Below are 14,041 nucleotides of genomic sequence, written 5' to 3' on the forward strand. Positions count from 1 at the left end.
TAAATCAATATTTTCAGGTACCCAGTAGGAGACTCGGTGTTACTGTGACCTTGGTATTTAGGACAAAAAGATGTAAAGATACTTTTAAATGTAAGGTTATGAAATTATAGCCATACCGAATTTTGTGTCAGCTTTTTATTCTTAAACACTGCACATTAAATGGTATAGTAGTGGCAGGATGATGAAATGGGCTGTGACTGTTTTGAGGCTTCCCTCAACTTTGCTCAGTTGAGCACTGGGTGGCAGTCTGCCTAACCCTCCTTTATTTGGAGGGAAAATCCTGTAGTTTAAGGGTTGTACAATTTGTTCATTTATTATTATTATTTATTATTATTATTTTATTACTAGGGTTTTTCCCCTTAGTTTAAATCATGAGATGGTAATGCTTTCAAGGGAAGAAAAACTCTACAGGAAGAAAAAAAAATCCATCCGTGTGTTCTGTAAGTGGCTGAGAGGGGAAGAGGGAGGACTCTCTAAAGCTACATGCTTAACTCTGTGTCATGGCCTTTGGGTGGCTTGCATGTACGTTTCAGAAGAGAGTGACCTTGTTTAAAATCAAGGTGGTTTAGGATTCTGGGTTGTTCGTAGAGGGCTTTATTTTATTCTCTTGTGTGCAGAAGGCTTTGACAAGTTTTTGTCCTTTCAGTTGTGGATGTGAGCATGCAGTGTTCCCAGGACATCCTTCGTATGCTCCTCTCGCTCCAGCCAGTTCTTCAGGATGCAATTCAGAAGAAGCGAACAGTCCGGTCTTGGGGTGTACAAGGCCCCCTCACGTGGCAACAGTTTCACAAAATGGCTGGCAGAGGCTCTTACGGTAAACTGCTGTGTAGACTCCTGTCTGTTAACCTCTACTTGATCTGGCCACCAAACCTCAGTGTCTGGATGCTGTTCAGCCTACTGGAATTCTAAACAGCATTTGGACTTTCTTTAAACTAACAAGAGCTATTAGATGGGAGAATTCTTTTCTTTAGAAAAACAGAAAATATTTATATTCCTTAAAACAGTAAATGAATTCAAGATATGTGTATTTAAAACTAACAGCTTCAATTGCACTGTTTATATATACCTGACACTTCTCCAAGTGAGGGATTGAAATTGCAAAGGTGGATTTAATGTCAAAACCAGTATTTGCTCTGGTTCTTTTTTTACTCAAAAGAATTATTCCACTTTAATTACTCTAAAAGTAGAGTAGTTAAAAACACTAGCTTTGAAGCGCTTGAAAGTGTGCTTTATGGCTCAGTAGTTTCATAACTATGTGGAAGATCTGAGGTTATCCAGTGTGTTGTCCATGATAAATATTTGGAGTGGCCAACACGTGACGCACTTTTACAGATACAAGGTAAACTTTGTGCCCTCAAGATTTAAACTGACTTAATTAGCATATGAGATTGATTTGCCACTATGTAGAGGAGTGACCTTTCACCAGCAGATCTTTTGTAGCTATATTTAGAACATGGTAATTATACATTTAGGGTACATTTGAATGCATGGGGTTTTTTTCCTTCTGGAGTCCTTTACATATCTGCTTAGACTATTTACATTTCTTCCCCATCTTTTTGATCACTCTGTGGGGAAGGCTTCCTGGACAGCAAGCCAGGGTAAGAGCCAGTAAGCCTCTGTTCCTGGTTGTCTATATACTGATAGAAATATTAAACAACTGTGGAACTTCTTCTCAAGGCCCTGAGGCTTTTTTGCAAAGGTTTGGATCATATATACAGGGTTTTCATTTGTATCTGTTAAAACGAGAACTGTTCCACTTACAATCAGTACTATTTTCTGTTAGATGCTGGGAACTCCAGTGGGTTTTTTTTTCTATTCATGTGTCCTAGGGTGTTAATTTTAAGCTTTCTGCTTAATATATTGGAAAATGTGACTTGCTTTTCCAGGAACTGATGAGTCCCCAGAACCACTGCCAATCCCAACATTTTTGTTGGGATATGATTACGATTTTCTGGTGCTGTCTCCATTTGCTTTGCCGTATTGGGAGAGGCTGATGTTGGAACCTTACGGATCTCAGAGAGATGTTGCTTATGTTGTGGTGTGCCCTGAGAATGAAGCTCTGCTGAATGGAGCAAAGAGCTTCTTTAGGGATCTGACTGCAATATACGAGGTACGTTATTTATGGCAGTTAGCGGTGAAATGGATTTTTGAAAGACTGTTTCTAACACATACTCATAACTACTTATCTGGCTTGCCTCGGATGATGTAAATGCTTGCATAAAATGCTATCTCGGAAAGCTGCTAGAAAGGATTTTAGGAATTGGCACTTGGAAGATAGGGTTCATGCTGCTCACCATTCCTTTTAGTAATAGCTGTTTTGAGTCTTTATCTGATAAACGCCACTCGGTGGTAAAACTCTGTATTACCACTTCAATTTTTTTAGCTGCATTTTGTTAATTAACTAAATGCATGTATTACTTGGATTGTGGTTAAGATTAAAGTAGATGATGTATCGACCTGTTTTTTCCTGCATTTAGGAAAACCTCAAAATAAACCATAAAATCACTGTTCAATATTTCATACTGGCGTAGTATTCTAGAACTAAATGTTATGTTGGAATATCATAACTAAACTAAGGGTTCTCTGTCTTTAGTGATGCTCCTTCCTGTGATATTTTAAACAGTTTCTAAGCCTTAAAAAATTCCTTATCTTGCATCTTCTATTTTACCCTCTTTGCAGTCATGCAGGCTTGGTCAGCACAGACCTATCTGTAAGTTACTGCCTGATGGGATCATGAGAGTTGGACCTACTGCTTCAAAGAAACTTTCTGAGAAGTTGGTCACAGAATGGTTCTCACAGACAGCCAATGCCAACAACGAAGCGTTTTCCAAACTCAAACTATATGCCCAAGTTTGCAGATATGAGCTGGGTATGATTTTTTTTTCAGTGTTTCTTATTTCATACAATTATCGCTTACTCCATTCCAGTAGAGGAGAAGAAATCATTGCATTTATTCATTGAGTCTTATTGTTTGTTGCCATTCCCTGGTTTTAAGCTTGGGAGGGAGGGGGGAGAATTAAAAAACCCCCATGTATTTAGGTATGTGTTAAAATGGCTTCTTACCATCTAGTAGGGTCTTTAGGGAATAGCAGTGTTGCTGTCTGACAGCGACTTTGATTCTTTCTTTGTATTGGTGACTTATATTCTGAAGCAGTGATTTCTAGCAATTCAACATAGCTGAAAAAATTATTTTTAAAATTAGATTGCTGGATGCTTCTGTAACAGTCTTATGAGAATACTAGAATTTGAAAATTTAATACAGGTATTCTGATTTGAGATGTAAAATGTATGCTAAGGGTTTGCTCTCTCTTTTGTAAGAACTATAGACTTAATAGATGAAGTATGCTTAAAACCAGCCGCAATATAAAATTTACCCTTTTTTTCTGGTTTTAGGTCCTTATCTTGCTTCTCAGCCTTTGGATAGTTCTTTACTTTCCCAAACAAATCTAGTCCCTCCCTCCAGCCAGCCGGCCTCTGCTCTGCCCCCAGCGACAGCTAATACTGGAAATCCTAACACTCCATCGTCTGCTCCTGCAGCTCCCACCAGTAGTACTATGACAGCAACGTCAAATAGTGCCATGTCTTCTGCAGCTACTACAGCTAATTCGACGCTGACTACCACTGCCCCATCGTCCTCTTCTGCCAATATAGGCAGTGGGATACCAACAAGCAAGCCTTCTTCATTTCCGCCTTTTAACAGTATGACCAATACCACTTCTGCCTCCCTGCCCACTCAGGCTGCGACAGTCCAAAACGGGCAAACAGGAGGACAGCAGCAGCAGCCAACACTGCAAACAGCAGGGATGTCTGGAGATGCTAATTCAGCGCCTGCTCAGCCCCATCCAGAGGTTTCTGAAAGGTAATGAACTGCAGAGTCAAACCTGCTTCGGCTAAAAAAACCCCCTCAGCTCAACTAATGTTAACCTGTTACTGTGTGTCTCGTCCCCTTACTTCTTTTCTAATCGCCAGGCTGCTTTTTAGGGAGAATGAGAGTTCATTCATGGTGGAGCTGAACTTTTTGCTTCCAGTCTTAGCTGAAATTGCAGTTCAGTGTTTGCTGTGGTACCAAAATAAACTTTCTCTTTTCTCCTCTCTCTCTAAAGAGAGAAAAAAAGTCACCAAACTACTCACTTCTATATTTTAAAGGAGACTGTGGGGACAGAAATAGATAACTGGCACCATCTTAAAGTTTTACTTTCTGTTATCGAAGTTACAGTAGTAAAGACAGCTCTTAACTGAGAGACTGACCTTGTAGGTGTTCTTGTTCCCCAGTTGAAGCAAGAGAACTATGTGTTGTTGAGCTTCTGTAATAAAGAAGGCTAAAGAAAAGACAAGGGATACTGAGTTGCTGATTAGTTCACTTTTGTATGTGAGCTTAAGACTGGTTTTTGCACCACAGTTGACTCAAAGGTCTTTCAGATTAATATTTGACAATTTGATCTAACTAAAGTAAAAACAAATCATTATAAAATGCAGATTTTTGTAACTGGTTTCAAAATTTCATTTCCAGCACTATGGATCGTGATAAAGTTGGAGTCCCTACAGATGGAGATTCACATGCTATCACCTATCCACCTGCAATTGTAGTTTACATAGTTGATCCTTTTACATACGAAAAAAAGGATGAGAACAGTAGCTCATCTAGTTTGTGGACACTTGGACTTCTGCGCTGCTTTCTAGAGATGGTTCAGGTTCTTCCTCCTAACATCAAGAATATAATTTCTGTGCAGGTGAGACAACATTTATAGAAACATGCTGAACAAAGTAGCTTTGGCTGTGTTTTGGAGGCGATAACACCCTCAGGTTGAAAGTTCAATTTGTTTTGTAAACATTACTTACAGTTCTATAGCTGTTAAATCATTAAGATTACAGTTTTTAGAGCAGTTTGGGTGTTATTAACCAAAGCCAAATCCTGTAGTAGATTCCAAACTCCTCACTCGTATCTCCAAGGAAAGGTAGTGGTCTGTTCCAATGATGAGTGAAGGATGGGATTGCTGCTTGTCCTGTCACTGGAACCTGTGCTGTCAGCCTGACCTGCTGGGCTTTAGACAGTGTTCTTTCCTGACAGGCATCCAACTGTAACGCTGTCAGCAGCTGCAAAACTAGTGAACAGAGGGCATCTTTTTGGAGGAATTGTTAAGATTCTCTTCTGAAGGGATTCTTTTTTTTCTGAAGAAAATTTCAGTGAGAGTAATTGCTTGAAGTCCCACTTAGCTTAGGAAGAAGTGGCAGGAGATACCCAAGAACCAGAGAATTCTGATTGCAAAGTAAAATTCTAAAAGCAGCCTACCCAAATAATGTCTCAAAAGCCTTATAATGATTCTTGCCCTCCCCGCCCTAATCTTTTCTAGATTGTCCCATGTCAGTACCTTCTACAACCTGTGAAACATGAAGACCGGCAGATCTACACTCAGCATTTAAAATCTTTGGCATTTTCAGCTTTTACTCAGTGTCGGAGACCTCTTCCAACTTCCACCAACGTGAAAACGTTAACTGGTTTTGGCCCAGGTTTAGCCATGGAAACTGCTCTTAGGAGCCCTGATGTGAGTGTTGTTAATGTGGTTGTGTAAATATACAGATTAGAGAAATGTCCCTGTTCATTAAATCACTGGCGTCTTTCATGTTAACTAACTAGAGTTTGTAGGAATAACTGCTTCCCGAAACTTCATTGTCTGTTCTGTCATCTTTATAGAGACCTGAGTGCATTCGACTCTACACCCCTCCTTTTATACTGGCTCCTGTAAAGGACAAGCAGACAGAACTAGGAGAAACTTTTGGAGAAGCTGGCCAGAAGTATAACGTACTTTTTGTAGGCTACTGTTTGTCTCATGATCAAAGGTGGCTTCTTGCATCCTGTACAGATCTCTATGGAGAACAGTTAGAAACTTGCATAATTAATATTGATGTACCAAACAGGTAAGAACAAAACTGCTAAATTAACTTTTAGCTTGTAGGCTGTCTTTCATTCTCCTGAAGAATTAGTTTGTTTACGATGCTGTAAGAATAACTCTGACTTTTGTAGACTCACTATATTGCGAAACTACCTAAAGCAAATGGATATTTTCAGAATTACGCGCATATTGATTTGAGTTAAATGTCTAGAATAACATTATTTGGTTTCGTGTGATTATTGAGTGTTTTTGTCTGTGTGTTCATACTGCACCCCACCATTTTCTAACACTGACATCAAAAGCCAGTATGTGATTAATTAAAAACCAAATGAACAAACTGAAGTTGTAACTGACATACGACAATACTAACGTTCCTGGTCCTGTGAATGTTCAGGTGAACACAAATAAGAAGTTCTAAATGTGGCAATAAAAACTTGTTGCAGGTGGCTTCTAGCTTTGTTTTCCTTTCTCTCTTAATTCTAGAGCTCGCAGGAAAAAGGGCTCTGCCCGCAGACTTGGTCTTCAGAAACTCTGGGAGTGGTGCCTGGGACTTGTGCAGATGAGCTCTTTGCCGTGGAGAGTTGTAATAGGCCGTTTAGGAAGAATAGGACATGGGGAATTAAAAGGTAATGTTAGCAGTTTTAGAGTCTGAAACTTGATTTGAAGCTTTTGTTTTTTTAAATAGTTCAAAGTGTCTGTCCCTGTTACTGGAAGAAAACCTAAATAATTTTAGAGCTTCTTTGCATATTTGAAACTTAACAGATGTGAAGTTTACATCACACACTGTCACATATAAAATGTGTTCTGCAGCAAGCAGTGTTCTTCTAGGCAAACCTCTATCCTTTATATCCTCAGACTGGAGTTGCTTGCTGAGTCGCCGAAACCTTCAGTCCCTTAGTAAGAGACTAAAAGACATGTGCAGAATGTGTGGTATCTCTGCTGCAGACTCTCCCAGCATTCTCAGTGCATGTCTGGTGGCAATGGAACCACAGGGGTCCTTCATTATTATGCCAGGTATTTGAGAAACTCTCTCTCTTTCTTTTTTTTGGCAAGGGAACTAATAGTTTGGGTTTAGTCAAAACTAAGGAAACACTTGATTTCTCTTCCAAAGATTCTGTATCGACCGGCTCTGTATTTGGACGCAGCACCACTTTAAATATGCAGTCGTCTCAGCTGAATACCCCACAGGACACATCGTGCACTCATATACTTGTGTTTCCCACATCTGCATCTGTGCAAGTAGCATCGTCAACTTATACCACTGAAAACTTGGATCTGGCCTTCAACACAAACAATGGTAGGTAGATTGGATTTGTTCTTGTTTAAAAAACAAACCCAGAAAACCTCCCCTCCCATGTCACTTCCCCTATGATGAAACTAAGACCGTTTATTCTAATGAACCACAAGATTCATATGGAAATCTATTGATTTCAGAATACGTTGCCATATCCTGTACGCAGGGAAATTATAGAAATTCACTGGTTTTATTCTTTTTCAAGATGGAGCAGATGGAATGGGAATCTTTGACTTGTTAGACACTGGAGATGATCTTGATCCTGATATTATAAATATTCTTCCTGCATCCCCTACTGGATCCCCTGTACATTCTCCAGGGTCCCACTACCCCCATGGAGGTGATATGGGCAAGGTAACTATTAGAGTAAATAGAGCTTTGTGTGCGTGGTTTTTTTTTTTTCCATCTGCTAATTTCCTTTGGTGGAACGAAAGGTTCCTGTGAAATGTTTTTGAATCAATCAGGTATTGGATTGTCTTTGCAAGATTCATGTAATCCTTGGGTATTTCAAAATGCTTTGTGTTTTGAAAGCTACAGATAATTTCTATTAAATTTGTGCTCTCCTAATATTAAACTATTGCCTGCTGTTTTACAGGGTCAAGGTACAGATCGATTGCTTTCAACAGAATCTCACGATGAAGTAACAAACATACTGCAACAGCCATTGGCCCTTGGTTATTTTGTGTCAACTGCCAAAGCAGGTCCGTTGCCTGACTGGTTTTGGTCAGCGTGTCCTCAAGCACAAAATCAGTGTCCCTTGTTTCTTAAGGTACGGTAACTTCAGCGGGCTGCACAGCGTCTGCCTGGACAGTCTGTCATAGAAAACTGAGCAGTGTTTAAAACAAAGTTGATGCATGTCTCTTGGGATATGCCTGCTTTTGCCTCAAGAGAGGTCAGGTTTTAAATTTTTGAGCCCTGGCTTTTTATGTTCATTTTTTTAAACGGAGAAAAATGATTAATGGAAGTAGGAAATGTGCGGAAGGGTTCTGCTCTCTGATGGTTTCTTTGCGGTAGCCTGGACTCCTTTCTGTTTCTGGCTTTGTGCTACGGTATTTTGTAAGAATAGGTTGAGTTTCTAGACAGATCTCTGGTTAATGTTTGACTCCTGTGGGGACTGGTGGTACAGAGGGAAGTACACAAGTGTAATATCTCTTTTACACTGGGTAAAAGAAAAATAATAAATAAATCTCTTTGTGTACTGCACAAAGCATAAAAGCTAGGTTTTCCATGTTGGCTGTTGCCAAGTGATAGTCATTGTATCATCTGTCTGGATATTGTCTCATCTCCTCATCTTTTTATGGCACAATCAAGACATACTTGGCACATTTAAGGCGATATATGAGTACACAGAGAAACTTTCTGTATTAACATCATTCATTTTTTACTTAAATTAGCATCTCTAATATGGTGCTTTATTTTCTAATGATACAGATAGATCTTCTTCAGCCTTATTTGTGTCTGGATTAGCAGTTCTTCTCGGCCTAAGCTCAGCTATGGCTTTGGTATAAGACAGGTTTTTTTGAATAGAGGATTTATTATTCATCCTAAGCAGCTCATTTATGTGGAATATAAATAGATCGGCCTTACGGAAAGCAACTGAACTTCCAAGTCTGTATATTTTTAATAATGACTTAATGTAGGCAAAGGGATTAGAAAGAAAAATTCCTAAGGTGTATTACACTGCTGGCACCATGCTTTTAGGAGAGATCTGGGTGCATTTCCTTTATATTCTGATCGTTCCTGAACTTGGTGATGGCCTTAAAGATTTGTTTTGGCTTGTGTGTCAGGGAGTAGAAGGTGACTGCAAGGTGCAGGTCAGCCATACAGAGGGAAGAAAGCAACAATACAGAGGAAAGAAAATATGCTGGAGTTGAATCAGGCAGTAACTGCTGGCGTCTGTCTTCCTTCCTTAGGCCTCTTTGCACCTCCACGTGCCTTCAGTGCAATCAGACGAGCTACTCCACAGTAAACACTCCCATCCACTTGATTCTAATCAGACTTCTGATGTGCTCAGGTATTTATGACTGATAACTTGCAAAAATACTGTGCATTTCCTTTTAAATACTGCTGCAGTGCAGCTACGTATTTGTTTGGGTTTTGTGCCGTTTGTTTTTTCTTTGTGCTGCTGATATCCTTAGTGTGTCACAGATAAAATACAAATTGCATGCTTTGAGTGATTAAAAAGCAGCTTTATCACAGAACAGTGCAATTAAAAACAAACATCTGTAAGCCCTTCTTTAACTAATCAGTGTTGATTACAAATGAAAATATTTGGAAGACAATGAACTTCTCAGGCTAGAAGAGAGTGTGAGGTGTAACACAGAAGACAGTGCATAAATGGCTGGAAGATAGTTGTAGTTAAGCCAGAATCGTGCATGGTGATCCTGTGGGAATACTGAAATGCTCAAGTACAAGAGCCTAGAGACACTCATGTAAACCTAGGACGCTTGTTAAGAAAACATCAGGCTTTTTTCTTTGTGTTTGGGGTTTTTTTAAAATACGTGAATCTCTTGACGTTAATTAAGCATAGACAATTAAAATGACGGTTTTCCACTGAAAGATAGTTTAGCTTTGAACTGCTTGTACTAATTCTGAAGGCATGTTATTTCAGAATATGGCAAACTTATTTTAAGTTTTTAATACCAAGGAAAGTGGGTTGTATTAAATTAGGGCTGCAAAATACTGGTGAGAAAATCTGTTGGCTTGATGGAAGCTTGTTTGCTTTTCAGGTTTGTTCTGGAACAGTACAATGCACTCTCCTGGCTAACCTGTGATCCTGCAACCCAGGACAGACGGTCATGTCTCCCAATTCATTTTGTGGTGCTGAATCAGTTGTATAACTTTATCATGAATATGCTGTGATCTTCATCTGAATTTTGCAAGGCAAAAATGAGGAAAAGGGATATTTCACTGCAGGACTAAGTTATAATTCTTCTCAGTGCAAGTTGTGTGCGATGGGGTATGAATCTTGTTACTTCCAGCAAATATTGTTTTGACTTAGGAGAGGGGCACTGACTGCCCGACTGTCTTGGAGTCATCGACTGTGGGGGACGCTTTAGAATGATGATCAGAAAGTGTATTATAACATTTTTAGTAGCAAAATTAACCATTTTACCCCAACCACAGTATTTGTGAAGAGTAATGAGCCATAGTACCCAGTCATGGTTAATGAATATTAAAAGCATGGAGATGAGAAGAAACACGAGGAAGAATAAGTTTCAACCTATGGCTTCGGAACATCAAGATGTTCTCGTATTGGATTATAGTACCTAGTATTCAAAAATGCCTGCATCTCTTATTTATTGTAAGTTTTTAAATGTATAAATTGTCTTATATTTCTTAACCTCTTTTATAAAAATTTTCCTAGAAGGTTTATACTGCCTTCTTGCTTTAAAGCAATTGGTCTAAAATATATGTAATCGTCTTAATTAAAAGTTGCAGTAGGTTGCTTTTAGAGTATTATTTTTTTGTAAGGGGTGGGTGGGGACAGTAAATTTGTATTGTCTTGATGTACAGTTTAATGGGGATAGAGGGGTTAATGTCCATACCATTGTGTGTGGGGGATTTACAGCTAAGCTGTAGTTGCAGAGTACATGTACAGTAATGAAGTTCACTGTGTTTATATAAATTGAAAAGGTACCGGGTCTTACAGCATTTTATATCACACCTTTACAGAGTAACAATGGCAATATATAAGTGATATTGTAGGTGGTTTAACTTGTAGTGAGAATAAAATGAATAAACTCTTCAATTGAAGTTTGTGTTATGGTTCAGGGCTGTGGCTAGATTCTCAGATCTATTTCCACACAAGTTTTAATATTACAAGAATATCTGTTGTGCATTGTTGTTGCCTAGATATTCTTGGCACTGTGGTGAATGTGTTATTTTCTTCCACGTTAGCGATAAAACGTGAATCTGATGTGGAACACAGAAAACTCTGATCTTATCCAAAGTCTCCTGTAAGGCTGAAATTTAGCCCAGCTCTAGCCATTTTACAAATGCAAAAATAGTCAATCTTGACTTTAAGATTGGTGTGTGTTTAACTAAAATGTGGTGTATATAGATTCTCAGTGAATTCTGGTATTCAGATTTTATTCCACTAGGAAAAAAGACAGCACGAAACCCTGAACTTTTTCCTTTTTAATGTATTTTTGGCACTGTGGTGAAGGTCCCAAGTATCAGTGTATGGCCTTCCCTGTATCCCCTTTTCAGGCTCTGGCTGGGGCATGTGCCAAGGAGGCTTAGCCCTCCCTAAGGAAGGGACTGACAAATCACAAGGCTTTCGTAAACGTCTCCCTCTATCTACAGTCACCATTTTTTCTCAGTAGTTTCCTTCCTTTCTCCTAGCACATGCCAAATGTCTGATGCTGCTCTAAAATAGCCCCTACGGGTGCTGAAGAGCAGCTGCATATGCTTTTTCTGGGTTCCTCATCTGACTGCCAGATTAAAAACTTAACTCCTGCAGTGCTCACGTGAGCCTGTTGCGATAACCCGTGTCCTGGGTCTTAATGCTGTCTGTCTTGCTGGTTGAAACCTTCAAAGGAGCAGGTTTTAAGATCCATTTGTGCACCCGCTGTTAATCCCCTACAAGGAAGAATTCGCTTGCATTTGCAAAACGTACTGTGTTGATGAAAATCATGTTTCGTAAATGCTAAATACCTCCCTGAGGTCATTTTTCATAGGAACAGTCTCACTGAATCATGTATATACAATATTAGCAACTTTTTCGGTTTTGTATAAAGAAGTTGTACGATTGGTGATGAAAATTTTCAGTCATTTCTTCAAAATAACATGAGTGCAATCAGAAGCTAGCATATTTGGATAAATAGGTTTAAAAACTGGGTCTGTCCATTACTTTATCTTGATAATGGTAGTGTACCGCAGATTGAACAGCCCATTTTTGTCTTACAGAAGGGTTTTTTTTGTCTCCATTTGGCTGAGATTTTTGAAGTGAAAAGCGCTCCTAAAACTGGAATTTTCAAAGCATATGTCCTACCTATTTTTTTTTTTTTTTAAGCTTTGTTGCCAAGTGGTCATTTTTAACCCTGGCTCAGTTAGCCAAGTTCCAAGGGCTGGGTTTTGGTGTGGCTTTCTTTGTGTTGAATCTAGCTTGTATTCATAAAGGTAAGTCAATCAGCTGCCTGAACGTTGGTGTAACTGTATTCTGTTACCTGGACCACAGCCTTCCCTGTGAAACTCTCCAACTGTGAAAGCTGCCAGTTTCCCACTCCCTCCCCCAAATGCAGTTAAAGTCAATATTAATATTGTAACCACTAGAAGAAGGTTAGGAGGGCCATCTCTGGAGTGATAGTCACAGCCCGCAATGTATGTATCAAACCTGCCAGCACCACGGAGCTGGCTACTACATTGGGCAAACTATTTTTCGTTAGCTACATTCATTTAGCTGTTTTAAGTGCACATAATAGCTGGTTGATAAATAAAATTGTCACAATCCAGTAACTTGGGTTCTTTAGCAAGTACAAGCCAAAGTATTTGAAAATTTCAGCTCTAGCTTCTCAAAATGGTCTTGCAAGAAAATACCGTTCTTGGCAGTGCTCTGTTAAGTAGCTGTGGAGGTTTACCTCCTCTTCAGTATCCAGTGAAAGAAGCATCTGAGATCCTTCCATTCCAACTAAAAAAAAAAAAAAGATATTTTGTCCTAGCTATTACTGTACTTAAGCCATTTAGTCACCTCTGACTCAGTACTCTCTGAATTAGATTTCTGAAAACCCTGGTGGCGGACCAGCAGGCCACCAGTTGTACTTGCAAACAACCCTTATGTTTTTAAGTGGCTGTAACATGTAGGTCTTTCTAATATTTCCTGAAATAATTAAAGTTAAATGAATTTATATTTAAATCCTCAGCTATGTTCTTACTTAGCTGACAGTTATGATGCAGATTATTGTATTTCTATATTTACCTCCATTGGTAATTTTAACTTCATGTGTTGCTTTGAAGACTTGCAGATGTCTTTAATCAAGCACTCTCTGTTAATACTGTAATATCAAAATATTATGTCGCATTATTTTAAAGCTTTCAGAAATAAGAGTAAAATGTTTTAAATGCTATTGCACCGTATAATTTGCTGCACAACAGTATGCACAGCATATCAGTCTGTTTTGATAGTAATGCTGCATAAACGATGTTTTGATCTGGGTTTCTTGTGGGAATTCGTTAATTAGGTGACATTGTACGACATTACTGTCTTGACAACCTCCAGCTGGGAAGGTTTGGAGTTTTGGTTTTTTTTTTTATTTTGGGTTTGGTTTTTTTTCTTTTTTTTTTTCCCCTTCTAGTAAAGGACCCAGGACTATGCTTCATCCTTCAAGGGTTTGGTTTTTTTTTTACTATTATTGTTTGTGGGTGTACTTTTATTTTCAGTGGAGTAAAGCTTAATTTACAGTAGAACTGGATTTGGGACCTACCACAATCCTCAGGGTCACCTTTTCAGGACGTTACCCATCTAGCTTTAGGCTATTGGTTTGGTTTTTTTCCGAGTAAACTGGATGTGAGGACCTTGCAGCGCCGGGGTCGGGATGACACAGCCTGTGGCCTCCTCCTTCCTGGACATGTCACCCTCCCCGGCAGCGCTGGGTCACTCCAAGGGGAGCTGTTCTACCTTCTCACGCAGCCGCCACATGCCATGGGCCAAGTCGTCGTATTTATCGTGACAAGAAAAAACAAAATACAAGTGATTAAGGAACAAACACTATTGCTGCCGAATGCCATAAACACTGAGTTGTACAAATTGTGATTGAGGAAATGAAAAAGGTTTATACTTTTTAAAAAAATTTCAAATGGAATAAATTATTCATGAAGCCTTGATTGTGGTGTCTCTTATTTACAGCGGGGGGGG

The 14,041-nt window shown here is 39.1% G+C and overlaps 1 protein-coding gene across 1 annotated transcript in view; it reads left to right on the plus strand.

The window, feature by feature from the left end:
• The window catches only part of MED13 (mediator complex subunit 13), a 60,018-nt gene extending 46,008 nt beyond the window's left edge, over positions 1–14,010 (plus strand). Inside the window, exons 17-30 of the mRNA XM_064467824.1 lie at positions 647–814; positions 1,887–2,110; positions 2,680–2,869; positions 3,394–3,859; positions 4,511–4,730; positions 5,352–5,543; positions 5,693–5,916; positions 6,375–6,517; positions 6,747–6,905; positions 7,003–7,188; positions 7,391–7,539; positions 7,781–7,954; positions 9,099–9,199; positions 9,915–14,010. Coding sequence (XP_064323894.1) covers positions 647–814; positions 1,887–2,110; positions 2,680–2,869; positions 3,394–3,859; positions 4,511–4,730; positions 5,352–5,543; positions 5,693–5,916; positions 6,375–6,517; positions 6,747–6,905; positions 7,003–7,188; positions 7,391–7,539; positions 7,781–7,954; positions 9,099–9,199; positions 9,915–10,047 — 2,729 coding nt within the window. The 3' untranslated portion in view covers positions 10,048–14,010. The remainder of the gene's footprint in view (positions 1–646; positions 815–1,886; positions 2,111–2,679; positions 2,870–3,393; positions 3,860–4,510; positions 4,731–5,351; positions 5,544–5,692; positions 5,917–6,374; positions 6,518–6,746; positions 6,906–7,002; positions 7,189–7,390; positions 7,540–7,780; positions 7,955–9,098; positions 9,200–9,914) is intronic.
• The last annotated feature ends 31 nt before the right edge of the window (positions 14,011–14,041 follow it).

The sequence above is a fragment of the Phalacrocorax carbo genome, chromosome 17, assembly GCF_963921805.1.
Source record: "Phalacrocorax carbo chromosome 17, bPhaCar2.1, whole genome shotgun sequence".
Classification (NCBI taxonomy): domain Eukaryota; kingdom Metazoa; phylum Chordata; class Aves; order Suliformes; family Phalacrocoracidae; genus Phalacrocorax; species Phalacrocorax carbo.